This window comes from Macrotis lagotis, chromosome X (assembly GCF_037893015.1).
Source record: "Macrotis lagotis isolate mMagLag1 chromosome X, bilby.v1.9.chrom.fasta, whole genome shotgun sequence".
Lineage (NCBI taxonomy): Eukaryota > Metazoa > Chordata > Mammalia > Peramelemorphia > Peramelidae > Macrotis > Macrotis lagotis.
Window position 1 is genome coordinate 447,042,550 of NC_133666.1, and position 14,722 is coordinate 447,057,271.

Sequence of the window (14,722 nt, forward strand, 5' to 3'; positions counted from 1 at the left end):
CATTTCATTAATATTTGTATATAAGGTGTGTGTAAAGACTACATTGTAAAATGGTTTAATTTTTGAATGAATCCCAAGGAATTTGTCATCTATCTTCAATCTCAAAGGAATAGATGTGTGTTTACACATACAGAGAACAAGTTTACCATGTGATTGAATCACTTTCTACATACATTTAACTTTTGCAAATTCCAGTATATGAGAGAAAAAGAAATAAGTTTAAATATTGATCACAGTGATTCCAAATCCTCATCTTCCATCATTCAAATACAGTTCTTCATCTCACCATTCCTTTAATTCTCACTCAGTCCATCCAACCCACCCCCATTTCATCTTCCCACTCTCAAGCCTCCCAACCCTTCTTCCCCTGTACTCTTTGGAATCCCTAATTCATAGGTAATAAATTAAATCCTTTCCTTTCTTATATCTTTCTCCTTCCTTCTTGTATTTACAAAGACCTGGCTCCCTCCTATCTATCCATTCCAGGATTGACTATACCACCACACTTGCACTTCTACACTTCTTGGCTATACCTTCGACTATCTGATCTTGATGGGGAAATTGGAATGCTCTTGTTCCCCATTGTCACTTCCAGGTTCTCCCTCTGTAACCATTCTACTCCTCCATTGAGATTTATTAAATCCATATTTATTACCCAATTAAGATTCTTGTATCTATTGACTATAGATCCCCAAGACTTTCTCTTTTATTTCTCAGCAAATGCAGTGTTGAGTTGCAGTTTTTTCTCATTTCCAAGTCCTCCCCTCATATTAAATTTCATATATAGATAATATATAGATATATAATATATATTATATATATATAAAATATATAGATAATATATAGATAATCCCTCAATTCTCTGTTCTTCAGCTTATTCATTTCTCATGACCTACTTATCCACCACAGCTACACAAAAGAGGTACTCATACCTATGAATCTCCTGAATCCATGATCATGAATTCTAAATTCAGTTGGCTGATCATAATATTATTCTTCATCCTCACTCTGTTCTTCAGTCCCTCCACTCTTCACTTGTACCCCAGGCCAACACCCTAGCTTCAACTACACTCTCTTCCTATTCTCATCTTGACCCCTTGTTAAATCAGTTCAACACTACACAACTTTATACCTCCTCCCAAATCTCTTGCCCCTTTATCCTATTGAAGTTCTTGCCCTGCCAGATATCAGTATTGTATCACTTCCATAAACCAATGTTTTATTCTTCATGAGTGAAGCTGGACAAATTTCAAAACTGTGCCAAACAGGTTGTATCCAAATTTATGTTACATCTTCTTATCTAGGCTCTCACTATAGCAAAGCAGTCTTTTTACACCTCCCTGATTTGTTGTTCTAGTACCATAGTAGTTTTTCCAAGCCTTTAATACCATACCTTAAACCTCCTACAGTCCTTCCTACCCTCTTCTCAGCAAAGATCCTTGCTTTATTTTTCACTGAAAAAAAAATGAAATAATTAGTGGAGAGTTCCCTCCTCTCTCACCTGTTCTTCATCTCACATCACTCATTTGCTTTCTTACACTTCCTCCTCTTTCATTCCCATTTTTACTTGTCAGAACCCTACTTTATTCATAGGAGATCTCATTCCATCCCCTGAAGGTTGCCCCCCCACCCCCAACATCCCTACTGATTCATTAATTTACACTCAATGTATTCTGGATGCTTCCTTTTTATCTACACATATGTTTATGTCTCCTGTGTCCTTCATTTTCTGCTAACTCTCATCCTATAGCTCTCTTGTGATATGACTAAACTTTGTGAAAAGTCTGTCAGTAAGAGGTTCTTCTAAGGTGTGTCTAGGTAGTATAGTGGATAGAGCACTGACTATGGAGTCAGGAGGACCTGAGTTCAAATCCAGATTCAGATCCAGATCCTTAATACTTACCAGCTTTGTGACCCTTTTGCCTGGTACAAAAAAAAATTAAAAATTTTAAAAAATAATATATGCTTCTACTTCATTTTTATCTCACCTTTTAACTCTCTCTTAGTCTGGCATCCAGACTTATCTTTACAGTGAAACTCTTTTCTTCAAAGTTTCTTATGCTCTATTAATTGATAAATCTGATGATCTTTTCTCAGTCCCATCTTTTTTGATCTCTCTGCAGCATTTTTTGTCAGTTGACTTCTCTAGATTTTCATGATGTTGCTCTCTCCTGGTTCTTATCTATCTCATTTGCTATATCTTCATCCATACCATGCCCATTAAATGTGGGTCTCTCAAGGCTCTGTCCTGGGGATTTTTTCTCTTTTCCCTCTCTACTATTCCAATCTCATCAGCTTCTATAGTTTCATTCATTATTTTTTGTGCAAATGACTCTCAATTCTATTTGTTTAGCCCTATAATTTTCTCTTCACCTCCTAACCCCCATCTCTTCCAACTGCCTATCCCAAAATGTGTGTCCTATAGACATCTTAAACTATTGGATTTGTTCACCATTTCCAAAACTGAGCACATTATCTTTCCCCAAACCTCCTCTTCCTAACTTCCCTTTTTATTGTCTAAGGTATGATCAACTACCCAGTCATTCTCTTCATAATCTTACTCAGTTCCTCATACCCATATCTGTGCCAAAGCCTGTTGATTTCCCTTCATAACATCTCTTCATATCATACCATTTTCCCTCCTCTGACCTGTCATCTCTCTGGGACAGACCCCACCACTTCACACCTGGATAATTGCAATAGCCTTCTGGTTAGTTTTCCTACCTTAAATGTCTTTCCATTCTTATACATCTTTCATAGAGCTATCCATTTGATCTGCCTAAAACATACCACGTCACCCACCTATTCAACAACTCTATAATCTTTCCCTTTAGCCATATGAATGAAATAGTGACATCATCTGTTTGCCCTTTAAAGTTCTTCAAAACTTGGCTGCTTCCTACTTTTCTAAACTTCTTGTACCTTACTGCCCTCTAGGTACTCTGCAAATTAGTGACACTTGCCTCATTACTCACACTGACTGTTCCCCCATACCTAGAACACTCCCCATCCATATCCCTACCTCCTGGCTTTCTTCAAGCATCAGCTAAGTTTCTACCTTCTGGAAAAAGTCTTCCTGTGTCTTCCCTCTGAGATTATCCCTAATTTATCACACACACACGCACACACACACACACACACACACGCACACATCTTTTTTTTATGTAGACAGCTGTTTGCTACAGGCTGTCTTTCCCATTAGACCATGAGTACCTAGAAGAAAGAATCGGTTTGTTGTTGTTGTTTTAGGTTTTTGCAAGGAAAACAGGTGAAGTGGCTTGCCCAAGGCCACACAGCTAGGTAATTATTAAGTGTCTGAGGCCAGATTTGAACCCAGATATTCCTGACTCCAGGGCTGGTGCTCTATCCACTGCACCACCTAGCTGCCTGAAAGAACCATTTTTAAAATTATCATTCTATATTAAGCATTTAACATAGATCCTACCATGTACTTGAAAGCTGATAAAAGCTACTTGACTCACTAACTCATTAGTGCAGATGACCTATCATTTCATTCAATATGTGTATGCCTTTGTAAGACCATTAGTTTTTGTTTTGTTTGTTTTGGAAACCAATCAGAGTTAAGTGAACAAGCTACCGCTAGAAAGTGTTAGAGGACTGATTTGAACTCAGATCCTATTTATTCTAGGATTGGTGCTCTTTCCTCTTGCTTCCCCAATTAATTTTTCTGCAGCTAAATTTTGCCAGTTTTGTATTCATCCATTTGATCTTACCTGTGTAAGTAAAAAATAAAATTTATTTTCAGTTGTTTTCAAAGCTCCATCATTTTTTTATATAGACTTCCTTCTTTTAAAAGAGAGCCTTATGTCTTCCTAGATAAAACTATTTAAAGATCATTGAATTTTATGATTGACTTAAGGAATTTTGGGGGGAAATTTGAGTATATGATTTCTCCTTTGACTGACTTGATAACCTAATTTTCATATATAGTGAGATGTGGTTGTCTATTATCTGATTCCAGTTGGTACATTGTCAAATGTAATAATTGTAAATAAATGTGATTTTTAATGAATTTTGCTGTTTTAACGTTTTATGAAATACTATTAATTGAACCATGCTGTTATCTCTTGTTATGGTTGAACATTTTTTGAATTTCAATTTTCATTATCATTTTAAAATTTGGGGAATGATGACTCAAATTCATGCCAAAAGGGTTGTTGTTAGACTTTTGGCATGTGATGAGCAAGCCACAGAATGTCGTAGGAGTGATTTGAATTGAGTGGGTAGATAGATAGGTAGCTGCTCTTCAAAAACCAATTTGGATGTGATATCATAGTTTTTTATTTTATTTTAAAGCCTTCAAAAAATAGTTCTTAGAGTCCTTAATTGCCAACCAATTTAGTACTAAGGGAAGGGGGACAGCTCTTTAACTTATGATAAATGCATAGATCTATAATTTAAAAGGCTTTTAAAGTTCAGTCCCTTTTCTTCTGCCATTTCATTGAAAGTATCCTCTTTTCTTCCCCACCCCCTTTATGCACTAAGCCCAGATAGTGACTACATTCAAAAGCAAGTACTGCATTATAAAATGCCAAAGATCTAAATTAGAGGAAAGTAGAATTTCTTTCCTATAAAAATCTGAGTTCTCTACTCAGAAGTGAAAAAAATTCTTCACACTCAAAGCATGAAATATTCATGATCTTACTTTTTATCTCATTTTCTGTTTTGAGTGAAATAATTGACCATTGTCTGTGGGCCATATGATTGTGTAGATAGAGGAAGGCCATTTGTCCTTAGTCACTAACTCACGTTGTGATAGTTGGCCATTTGGATTGCTCTTATTATCATTCCTTGATTATTTTTAGACTGGAAATTATCTAGGTTAGGTTATCTAGAGTTCTTTTCATTATTCCATCTCAGTGCTCATTTGTACCATCAATAGAGGACAGTCAAGGGAAATAAAAAGAGGAGAAACTTGAATCCTTTCTTTTCACTACTTATTATCAGTTAGTTTAATAGCCAACTTCACAGATTTGATTGAATGACTAAAATTAGGATTTAAGATGAACTGTGGATTTGATTTCTCTAGACTATGATTTTCTACCATGACTACAAAAATTAACTAAATATCATTCATCCCTCCAAATGTTTTCCCTTATTTTCTTCTTTAGAGAAGCTATCTAAGTGAAAGAGTATTAGATTGAGTCAGAAGATCTGAATTTGAGTTTTGCCATCAACTATGTGACCTTGACTAGAACTTGTCTACTCTGTATTCCTAGCCTCACAGAGCTGCTGTGGAGATCTAATGAGATAAATGAAGAGAAGGAAATGTTCCAAGCACTATGCTAAGGGCTTTTTATGGTTCTTATAACATTTGATCCTCACAACCAGCCTGTAAGATAGGTGCTATTTTAGTTAAGGAAACTGAGGCAAACAAAAGTTATTTGACTTGCCCAGGATTAAAGAGCTAGGATTTAAACTCAGTTACCCACTCTACCATATAGCTGTCTCATATGTATTCTTCCTATATAATTTATTTTGTATCTCTAAAAGGCTAATATACATGCACACTGCTTTTTAAATTTATCATTGTTGTGTTAAATAATTGTATTTATAAATTTGTATCCATAAATATTTGGAGGGTTTAGGATTTATAAATGAGGCAGATGTTGGTGATTTTTTTTTTCCCCTGAGTAGAAAACTGCCTGAAAAATTGATCTCTGTGTCTTTCATTGTTGGAGGTATCATCAGTAAATGGTATATAGAAGATAAAATAATTATACTTTCATGTTTTATAGATGAGTGTGATACAGAAATGAATTGCAAAATTAAAATATTTGTCCTCCATGCATATACTTACTAATGATGCTTTCCTTTCTGTTTTGCCAGCCAATTGACTTTGAGACAAATAGGATGTTTATACTTACAGTAGCTGCAGAAAACCAAGTGACGTTAGCCAAAGGCATTCAGCACCCACCACAGTCAACAGCCACTGTGTCTGTTACAGTGATTGATGTAAATGAGAATCCTTATTTTGCCCCAAATCCCAAGCTCGTGCGCCATGAGGAGGGACTCCGTGCTGGTACCATGTTAACGACATTCACTGCTCAGGATCCGGATCGATATATGCAGCAAAATATTAGGTACAGGGTTTAGCTGCAAGCTGTTGGTTTTTTAATTACTTCAGATTTATTTTATCCAGGCTTTTTCCACTTCTTATATATATAAAAACTTAATATATAAAGGTTGCTTTGCATTCCAATTTAAAGAGTAATAAATTTTCAATAGAAAAGACATCTTATGAATTAGGAGAATGTGATTTCATTTGTGTTGACTCTTTCAGGAAGGAGTGGGTTTTGGGAAAGGCATCAGTTTTCTTCTAGCTCCAAAGTTCTCAGCTCCTTGTGATTGTCCCTATAAGCCAATTAAGCCTCAGATGCACAATTATATATTTTCCCTTTTTTTGCCTTTTTTCTTTCTCTTTTTTTAATGGGTTTGAATGACCTAGGCTGAACTTTAATACTAAGTAACACTAAAAGAGAAGTTTGTAGCAGGGACTAGAGAACAATGGGAACTCAAGAAGCTTCATATCAATGAAAATAGGAAAAAAACAAACCTCATCCTGTCAAAACCAGGATATAAGAACTAATTATTTTTGAAATGTTTGGGAAAATGGTTATTGAACTTAGAATGCTTATCACAAAAGAGGTCCAGCTGCAACAAATTCCTAATTATCTACCCTAATGAGCAGACACAAGGGTGGTAAAGATAAGAGTAGCCTTGATAAATGGAATCCATAGACAAACCAAAAAAAAAAAAAAGCTTTGAAACTTCACAAGCCACCATTTAATCTAATAGAGCAGTTGTAAATTTCTCCCTGCCAGACTTAATCTTCACCAAATATTTCTATCAAGTGGTAGTGTTGACTAATGTGTTGACTAATTTATTATTTCCTCTTTCTCTGCTCCCCCCCCATGCTCAAGTGAAGGTGATAATTAATAGCAAAATAAATAGCCAATACCTATATTTATGTGATTTATGTTTGTTTCATGTTCTTTGTGAAATCTTCTTGATGATTACTCCTCTCATTGCATTTCCTACTCAAATTGCCTTAAAATTATTTATTGCGTTTCTAGATAGAATATAAACTCATAAAGGGCAGAAATTGTTTCACTTTCGTTTTTCTATTCCCTTTCTCCTAGCCCAGTGTCTGGCACACTGTAAATACTAAATGATTGGTTTTTCTTGACCTGACCCTAATAGTATGAAGGATTCCAAGATATTTATTACCCATTTTAGGGTGAATGACTTATGGGAGTAGAATTAAGACTGAAAACTCATATCATAAAGCCTCAGTGTGATATGGCCTTAATGATAATGAGGTATGGTGAGTGATAGGTACTTTTAAGACTTTGTTTTAGAGAGGGTTTTCATTTTTCTGATAATTTTCTTTCCAATGTTAATTTGCATAGCTTTTTCTAGAATTTTGTCTCTGCAACCTGGTAAAACTGGAGTAAAGAGCATCATAAAACTTGATCTGTCCAATTTAGTATAGGACTGTGACTTAATAACTTAATAACATTAGTTTTGCTGCTCCTGTACTATAGAAAATGAATTCAGCAAACTGAACTTACTATCATCTGTCACCCTTTGTTATTGCTTTTGGAAGGATTTTCTCTATCAAACCAGTACTTGTGTTCATGAGTCATAGAAATATAAATTAATGAAGTTAATACTTGGAGATGAAATTTTTATTAAATGATAAAAAAGCATCTAAACTTAATATCATTTCACTTTGCAGATATACAAAATTATCAGATCCTGCCAATTGGCTAAAAATAGATCCTGTTAATGGACAGATAACCACAATAGCTGTTTTGGATAGAGAATCACCAAATGTGAAAAACAACATGTACAATGCTACTTTTCTAGCTACTGACAATGGTAAGTATTTTTGTCATCTAAAGTTTCCATTTTTTATACATATAGTAATGTCACATTTATTCAGTGTCATCAGGGTATGACATGATCAAGATTTATGAGTATTTGAGATAAAGGAAACAGCCTGTGATAGAACATTTTAGCAAACTAAAGTATATTTCAGAATTACGTGCCTTTAGAATTATACTATAAGCATGAACACAATCTGACCTTGATTTTTCAGTGTCATAATTACACACACACACACACACACACACACACACACACACACACACACACACCCCAAGAAGTGGCCCAATAGATAAACCTTGGGAGTCAGAAGGACATGAATTCAAATTTGGCCTCAGACATTTATGAGTTGGATCATCCTGGTTCTTCAGCTGTAAGATGAACTGGAGAAGAAAATGGCAAACTACTCTAAGTATCTTTGTCATAAAAATCCCAAATGAAGTCACAAAGATCAGACATGATTAAAACATCTCAATGTCAATACATTTACAAATACATGTGTGTGTGTGTGTGTATATATATGAGTTTGTATCTGTATAAACATACACATATTTATACATAAACAGTTATTGCTTCATCATGAATGATTGGGCATAAGAAATTAAATAAGAATTTGAGGGGAATTTTGCAGATGACATTAAAGGCCAACAGACAATACAGAAAAATGTTTAGAAATTCAGAAATGCATGAAATATATTATATAATATCAACATAGTTTTTCTTTTTATACCATAAATAACCCATAAAAGAAAAAGCAAAAAATTCAGACTTCTTTTCTAGTATGAAGAAAAGGCCAAAACTTTGCACAAATTTTCCAAACCACTGGGGGGGACTATGCCTTAAACCCCCACAATGTGGAAGGTATTACTGTATAAATATATGGGCAGGTAAGTTAGCACAGTGGATAGAACACTGATCCTACAGTTAGGAAGACCTAAATTCAAATCCAACCTCCAATATTTTAATATCTGTGTGACCCTGAGCAAGTCACTTAACCCTGTTTGCCTCAGTTTTCTCAACTGTAAAATGGGGATACATGTGTGTGTGTGTATACATATATATATATATGCATGCATTCACACACACATATCTATATATCTCTCTAGCTATCTGTTATGTAATACAGGCTCACCTATGTTGGACTGTTTGACCTCAAGTCAAATGTTCTCTAACCTCTATGATTGCTTAATTATTGTGTCTGTTTTTATAGTGCTTGATTCTCCTCCTCTGCTATCATGAAATTCTGAGCTTACTGCTATCAGTATGTTTTTTCTATTCTCTTCTAATTTTCTACCTCTAATTTGGCATCAGTTTTAAAACCAGAGTACCAAGTTGGTTATAATTGCATATAGAATAAGAGTAAGTGGATTCTGAACAGGGCTAGCCCAAGGATCTGACAAACAAACCCAAAGCATGGTAGCAGCAGTTATTAGTTACTCTAAATTAAAGAAATGATATCCTTTGAAGGAATAAATGTTCACTTTATTCTGGGGTATCAATAAACAGGTGTGGTTCTAGTTTTGAATTAAAATCTAACTGGCTCTTCTCATCAAAGTTCTGCTGATGTAGATTGAAATAGACCTTTTCTGTCTATTACTTTTTATTCTTAACTCTTCTAAAGGAGAAGTTATAAAATTAGTAAGATTGTATTATTTGTCTCTATGCTAAATGACCTCAAATGACCAGTGGTTTTTGTGTTCATATTTTTGCATTTTGAAGTTTGCTTTTTTTTTTCTTCTGCTATAGCAGCCCCTGCTTTCTCTCTTGGTGGTTCTCTAATGACCAAATGGCTAAACTGTTTATTAAGGACTTCTTAATATTTATAAAGTACTGTCTTGGCTGTTGGATGGGTAGGGAGGGAAAGAAAGCGGAGGAAGAATAAAAAACCGAATAGGACAGTTCAGTCTTCAGATATTCCTAAGCTTGTAAGAATGTATTAATAAACCTTCAGGTCTTGTGATTTCTTTGATGTGGGAACTTCTTCCCTCTTATTTAGCTACTAACCCATATACAATTTATAGTCCCAGTGTTTAGAGAATGACCTGAGCTGTAGGAATTGGAATATGAACCTCACTGCATCTTAGAGGCTTGCTAAGAATCATCCACCAAACTAGCAGTCATGTCTGACTCTTCATGACCTTATTTAGTGTTTTTTTTGTCAGGGATACCTGTAGTGGATGCCCACTTCCTTCTCCTGCTCAGTTTACAGATGAGGAAACTGAGACAAACAGGGTTAAGTGACTTAACCAGGATAACACAGCTAATAAGTGTATGAGGCCACATCTGAACTTTAAAAAAATAATAATAAGTCTTCCTGACTCCAGACCTGGCATTTTGTATCCACTGTTCAACCTAGCTGTCTAAACTAAGAGTAAAAAAATCCTTAGTAAACCCTGTGTTCTCCTTTAAAAAGAATGGACTTTAGTGCACATCTTTATGATATCCAGTTTGGTTGGTAGTCAACCTTTTATTTAATTTTGGGGCATCTAGATCAAATTCAGAATAGTCAAGGTTGATGGATAAGTGTTGTCCAGAATTTGATAATATCTTTGTTCCTGATAGTCTAACCATTGCAGAATTATACTCTGCAGAGCCATTTGAAAATAAGGATAACAACCACAATAGTAAATCTCAAGTTTTTAAAAACTCTGAAGGTTAGAGTTCCATGATTTTAAAAAATCTGTTTCTCTTAACCTTTATTAGTATATTCACATTTATAATAAACAATCACACTATAACTTTCAGGAAGAACCATTTCCAAGAACTCCCCTAAGAAATGTGTAATACATTTCAGAGAGATTACTTTTCATAGCAAATCTGCTTGATGACAGATCCAGTGTAACTGATATTTCTTGGCCCTGCTGCTATATAAATTGGTATTCAGAAAAAGTTTTAGTGACAGCTTCAGTTGAACAGTCAAGAGGGAATCCTTGGGCCAATCAGCAAGGGACTGTTTTATTATTGTCCATGAGTAAGAGATAATTTTCTTTAATCTTTGGAACTAAAAACTATAGATCTTAAGATATATTTGTACAGAGAGGTTATAGGAGTATGTGCATAGGTTCAGTCATGTTTGTCTTAATCTGGCAGTTGGGGATATTCTTCATTTTCTTTTATATGAGTTCTTGGTTCTATATGGTTCTATGTGTTTAATTGAAATATACCTCACAAGAATGTTTCAATTAAACACATAGAACCATGTGAATTTTTTTGTACTTTTAAGGCTCTTTTATTTCTTTTATTCACTCTTTCCTTTTGTATTTGTCTACACACAAATTACACATACACACATGTATATGCATATACATATGTATATTTCAAATACATACCACAGTGCTTTTCATGAATTTGTAGATATAGACGTGCACACACACACACACACACACACACACACACACACACATTAAGTATGGAGTTTTGATTTTGATAATCATGAAACCCCTTAGGATATATCTTCCACTCCCCCAGGAATTCCCCACAGTATCCATACACGGAATTATAAACTCCTTATGCTGTGGAAGTCGTGTCTTTCACTGAGAAAAGGATGTCTCAAGGCCTCACCCAGTTTCTAATGTTTGGTATTAATGTGTGTTTGTTATATTATGTATATGCGTGTACATAAGTGTTTGTATATATAGCATATATATAGTGTATATATATATAGTACAATGTATATATATAGTACAAATAACACACACACATACATATAAACACATACACACCACACATAAAGAAAATATCCCAAAAGTCATAGTGCAGTTTTAAGCTTTTGAAGTATAATAGTGCTCTAAGATTTTTGAAATCCAAATGTATATTTCTGTGTAGATATGTATATGTGTGTATGTTTTAAATTTATATCATTATTATAGTTATCGATAAATTGTATTTATGTGTGTCTGCCTGTGTATATAAGATTTGAAATACTTTAAAAGTTTGTGTATGCTTTCTGAAAAACAATTCTAGATGGATTATTCATCTACCAAGTTCTCCGTTTGAACCAACACTATATGTGTTATGGGGAAGATAGAATAGCTTAAAATTCTTTAAAAGAAGCATTAGCAACTTCTAGATATAAAAAGGTGTTGGTCTCATAATGCAGTACCACCATCAGACTTGATCTTGAGCTCAGTTCTGGTTGCTATTGTTTAAGAAGAATGCTGGTGAAATGGAGAATGTCCAAAGTAGGGTGAGGAGGATAGGATGGCAAAATGTCTTGGATTTTTGTTTTGTTTTGTTTATTTTTTGTTTGTTTTTTGTCTCTTTGGTCTCAGAGATCAGAACCAAGAACAATAGATGGAATTTGCAGAGATCGTTTAGGTTTAATGTCAGTGAAATCTACCCAATTCTACTGTTGGAGCTCTGCCCCACAGTAAAATGGTTTGCCTGGGTTTGCCTGCCTGCCTGCCTTTAGAGGTGGCAATTTCTGTCTCTTTTGTGTCCTTAGACAGTGGCTGGATAATCACTAGTCAGATGTGTGATAGTAAGGATACCCTTTCGGGTATGATCTGGGTTAGATGTGGCTAAAGGACCTCCCAGCTCTTCAGACTGATTCTGTGATAAGTGCATTTGTCAGCTGGTTTCTCCTATTTCTTTCACACTGAATCATTCCATCCCTGCTTTAGTTGGGCAGGTCCCTAAAACACACTGCCCATATGAGAGGTGGTTTCCTTTTCTATTCATGCTGTATACACATGGCTGTCTTGGGGCATTTGGTTCAAATCCTTTGTTTTTCATGCCAATTCATCCTCTCCTTGAAAGTGTATTCAAATCAACCTCACCCAACAATAATCTCATTCATTTGAACTGTATAGGGCACTTAATCTCTTTAATTTCCTTGATTGCTTATCAACTCTACAAGCATGGGTTGGTCTCAAGGCTGGATGCTGGACCAGATAGGTTTCTTTTTGAGGTATTTTCTTATATTAAAATATATGATTCTTTATTTTTCCTATTCTAAACTTTGATTCAGCCACCCTTAAGCCCCATCTACATTCTAGACAGTTATGATACTAAATTGAAAAAACAACCAACAGCAAAATGTTTCCATCCTTAAGCCCCATCTACATTTTAGACTGTCATGATACTAAATTGAAAAAAAAAATCAACAGCAAAAAAGAGTTTCCATCCTTAAGCCACATCAACATTCTAGACGGTCACGATACTAAATTGAACAAAACAACCAACAGCAAAAAGAGTTTCCGTCCTTAAGCCCCATCTACATTCTGGACAGTTATGATACTAATTGAAAAACAACCAACAGCAAAATGTTTCCATCCTTAAGCCCCATCTTCATTCTAGACTGTTATGGTACTGAAGTGAACAAAACAACTAAGAGCGAAAAGAGTTTCCATCCTTAAGCCCCATCTACATTCTAGACTGTCATGATGCTAAACTGAAAAAAACAACTAATAGCAAAAGGAGTTTCCACCCTCAAGAATGTACTGTACAGTCTAGAGAAATGGGGAGAAGATATCCAAATGAAATGTAATGCAATAGAATGTGATAGGAGCAGAGGAGAGCTCTAGAAAAATTTAATGAAGGAGGAAATGCCCTCAGCTGAGGAGGCACAAGTGAGATTGGGGGAAAATTTTACGTTTTTTTTGAAAAATGACTTCTCGTTGGTTTTATGCAGCTATAGCTGACCTTAGCAGGGTTCCTTTTTTTCAGTTCTTTTCTATTCTTCACTACATCTTTAGCCAATACCAGAAACCTAGTCAGTGTTGCATAGAATAGACTAAGATGCAGTGATTACATGAGACCAAGTGCATCGTTGGTAATAATGGCCAGAATATTATTCCAGAACACCAGTGAGAGCTCAGTCCTCCTTCTGAGTGAGACAAGCAAAAGACTAAGAGCCAAATAACATTTGAGCCAGGTACCTAAGCACAGGAATATTCCAAAAGGCTGCATAGTTATAAGGTTAAGAAATTAGAGATTTTAAGTATTTCATAGTAGTTGCCAAATTTATCAGCAGTTTGTTTTTTTAACCATTATTATTATCATCATTAAATTGTTTTATCTTTCTTTTCCTCCTAGGAATTCCTCCTATGAGTGGAACTGGTACACTGCAAATTTATTTACTTGACATTAATGACAATGCTCCCCAAGTGTTACCTCAAGAGGCAGAGACCTGTGAAACTCCAGACCCCAATTCAATTAACATCACAGCACTTGATTATGACATTGATCCAAATGCTGGGCCATTTGCTTTTGATCTTCCTTTGTCTCCAGCAAGTATCAAGAGGAATTGGACCATCACTCGACTTAATGGTAAAAGCTAGTTAATTGGGTGGATGTATATGTGGATAAGAGGATTTTAGAACAGAAAATCTTTATTTCATCCTTAAATCTGTGAATAAAAACATCTTAACCAATATGTCAGGTCCAAAATAAGATTTTTCTTCAAGACTGCTCTCAAAAACTATGGTATCTCAAAGACTGTAGCCACAGAGTATAATCTCTACTTACAAGATGAAAATGTTTTCCAGTAATGTTTTAGGGATATTGAGGAATAGTCTAACTAAATAAGGAAAAGCAAAAAGTTAGAAGTTGAGGTAATGAGTTTTGCCAATAATGACTCATGAAATAAGATAAATTTCAAAATACTTTCAAAATACTATTACATATATAAGTATGTATATATATATATATATATACACATATATATATACATATATAATTTTTAGGAAACCTAAAATAGAAAGAAAAATAGTCCTACTATCTTCAGAGTTGTAATCAATCTTTGTAAAAATTAAGCTTTGCTTAACATAGATCATAGTATTTTTATTCACCCATATAATACACGAAATTT

The 14,722-nt window shown here is 34.8% G+C and overlaps 1 protein-coding gene across 1 annotated transcript in view; it reads left to right on the plus strand.

Annotated features, from left to right (window-relative positions):
* The window catches only part of CDH2 (cadherin 2), a 250,692-nt gene that overhangs the window by 192,162 nt on the left and 43,808 nt on the right, over positions 1–14,722 (plus strand). The window contains exons 9-11 of the mRNA XM_074207320.1: positions 5,851–6,104; positions 7,763–7,905; positions 13,948–14,181. Of these exons, the coding sequence (XP_074063421.1) occupies positions 5,851–6,104; positions 7,763–7,905; positions 13,948–14,181 (631 nt within the window). The remainder of the gene's footprint in view (positions 1–5,850; positions 6,105–7,762; positions 7,906–13,947; positions 14,182–14,722) is intronic.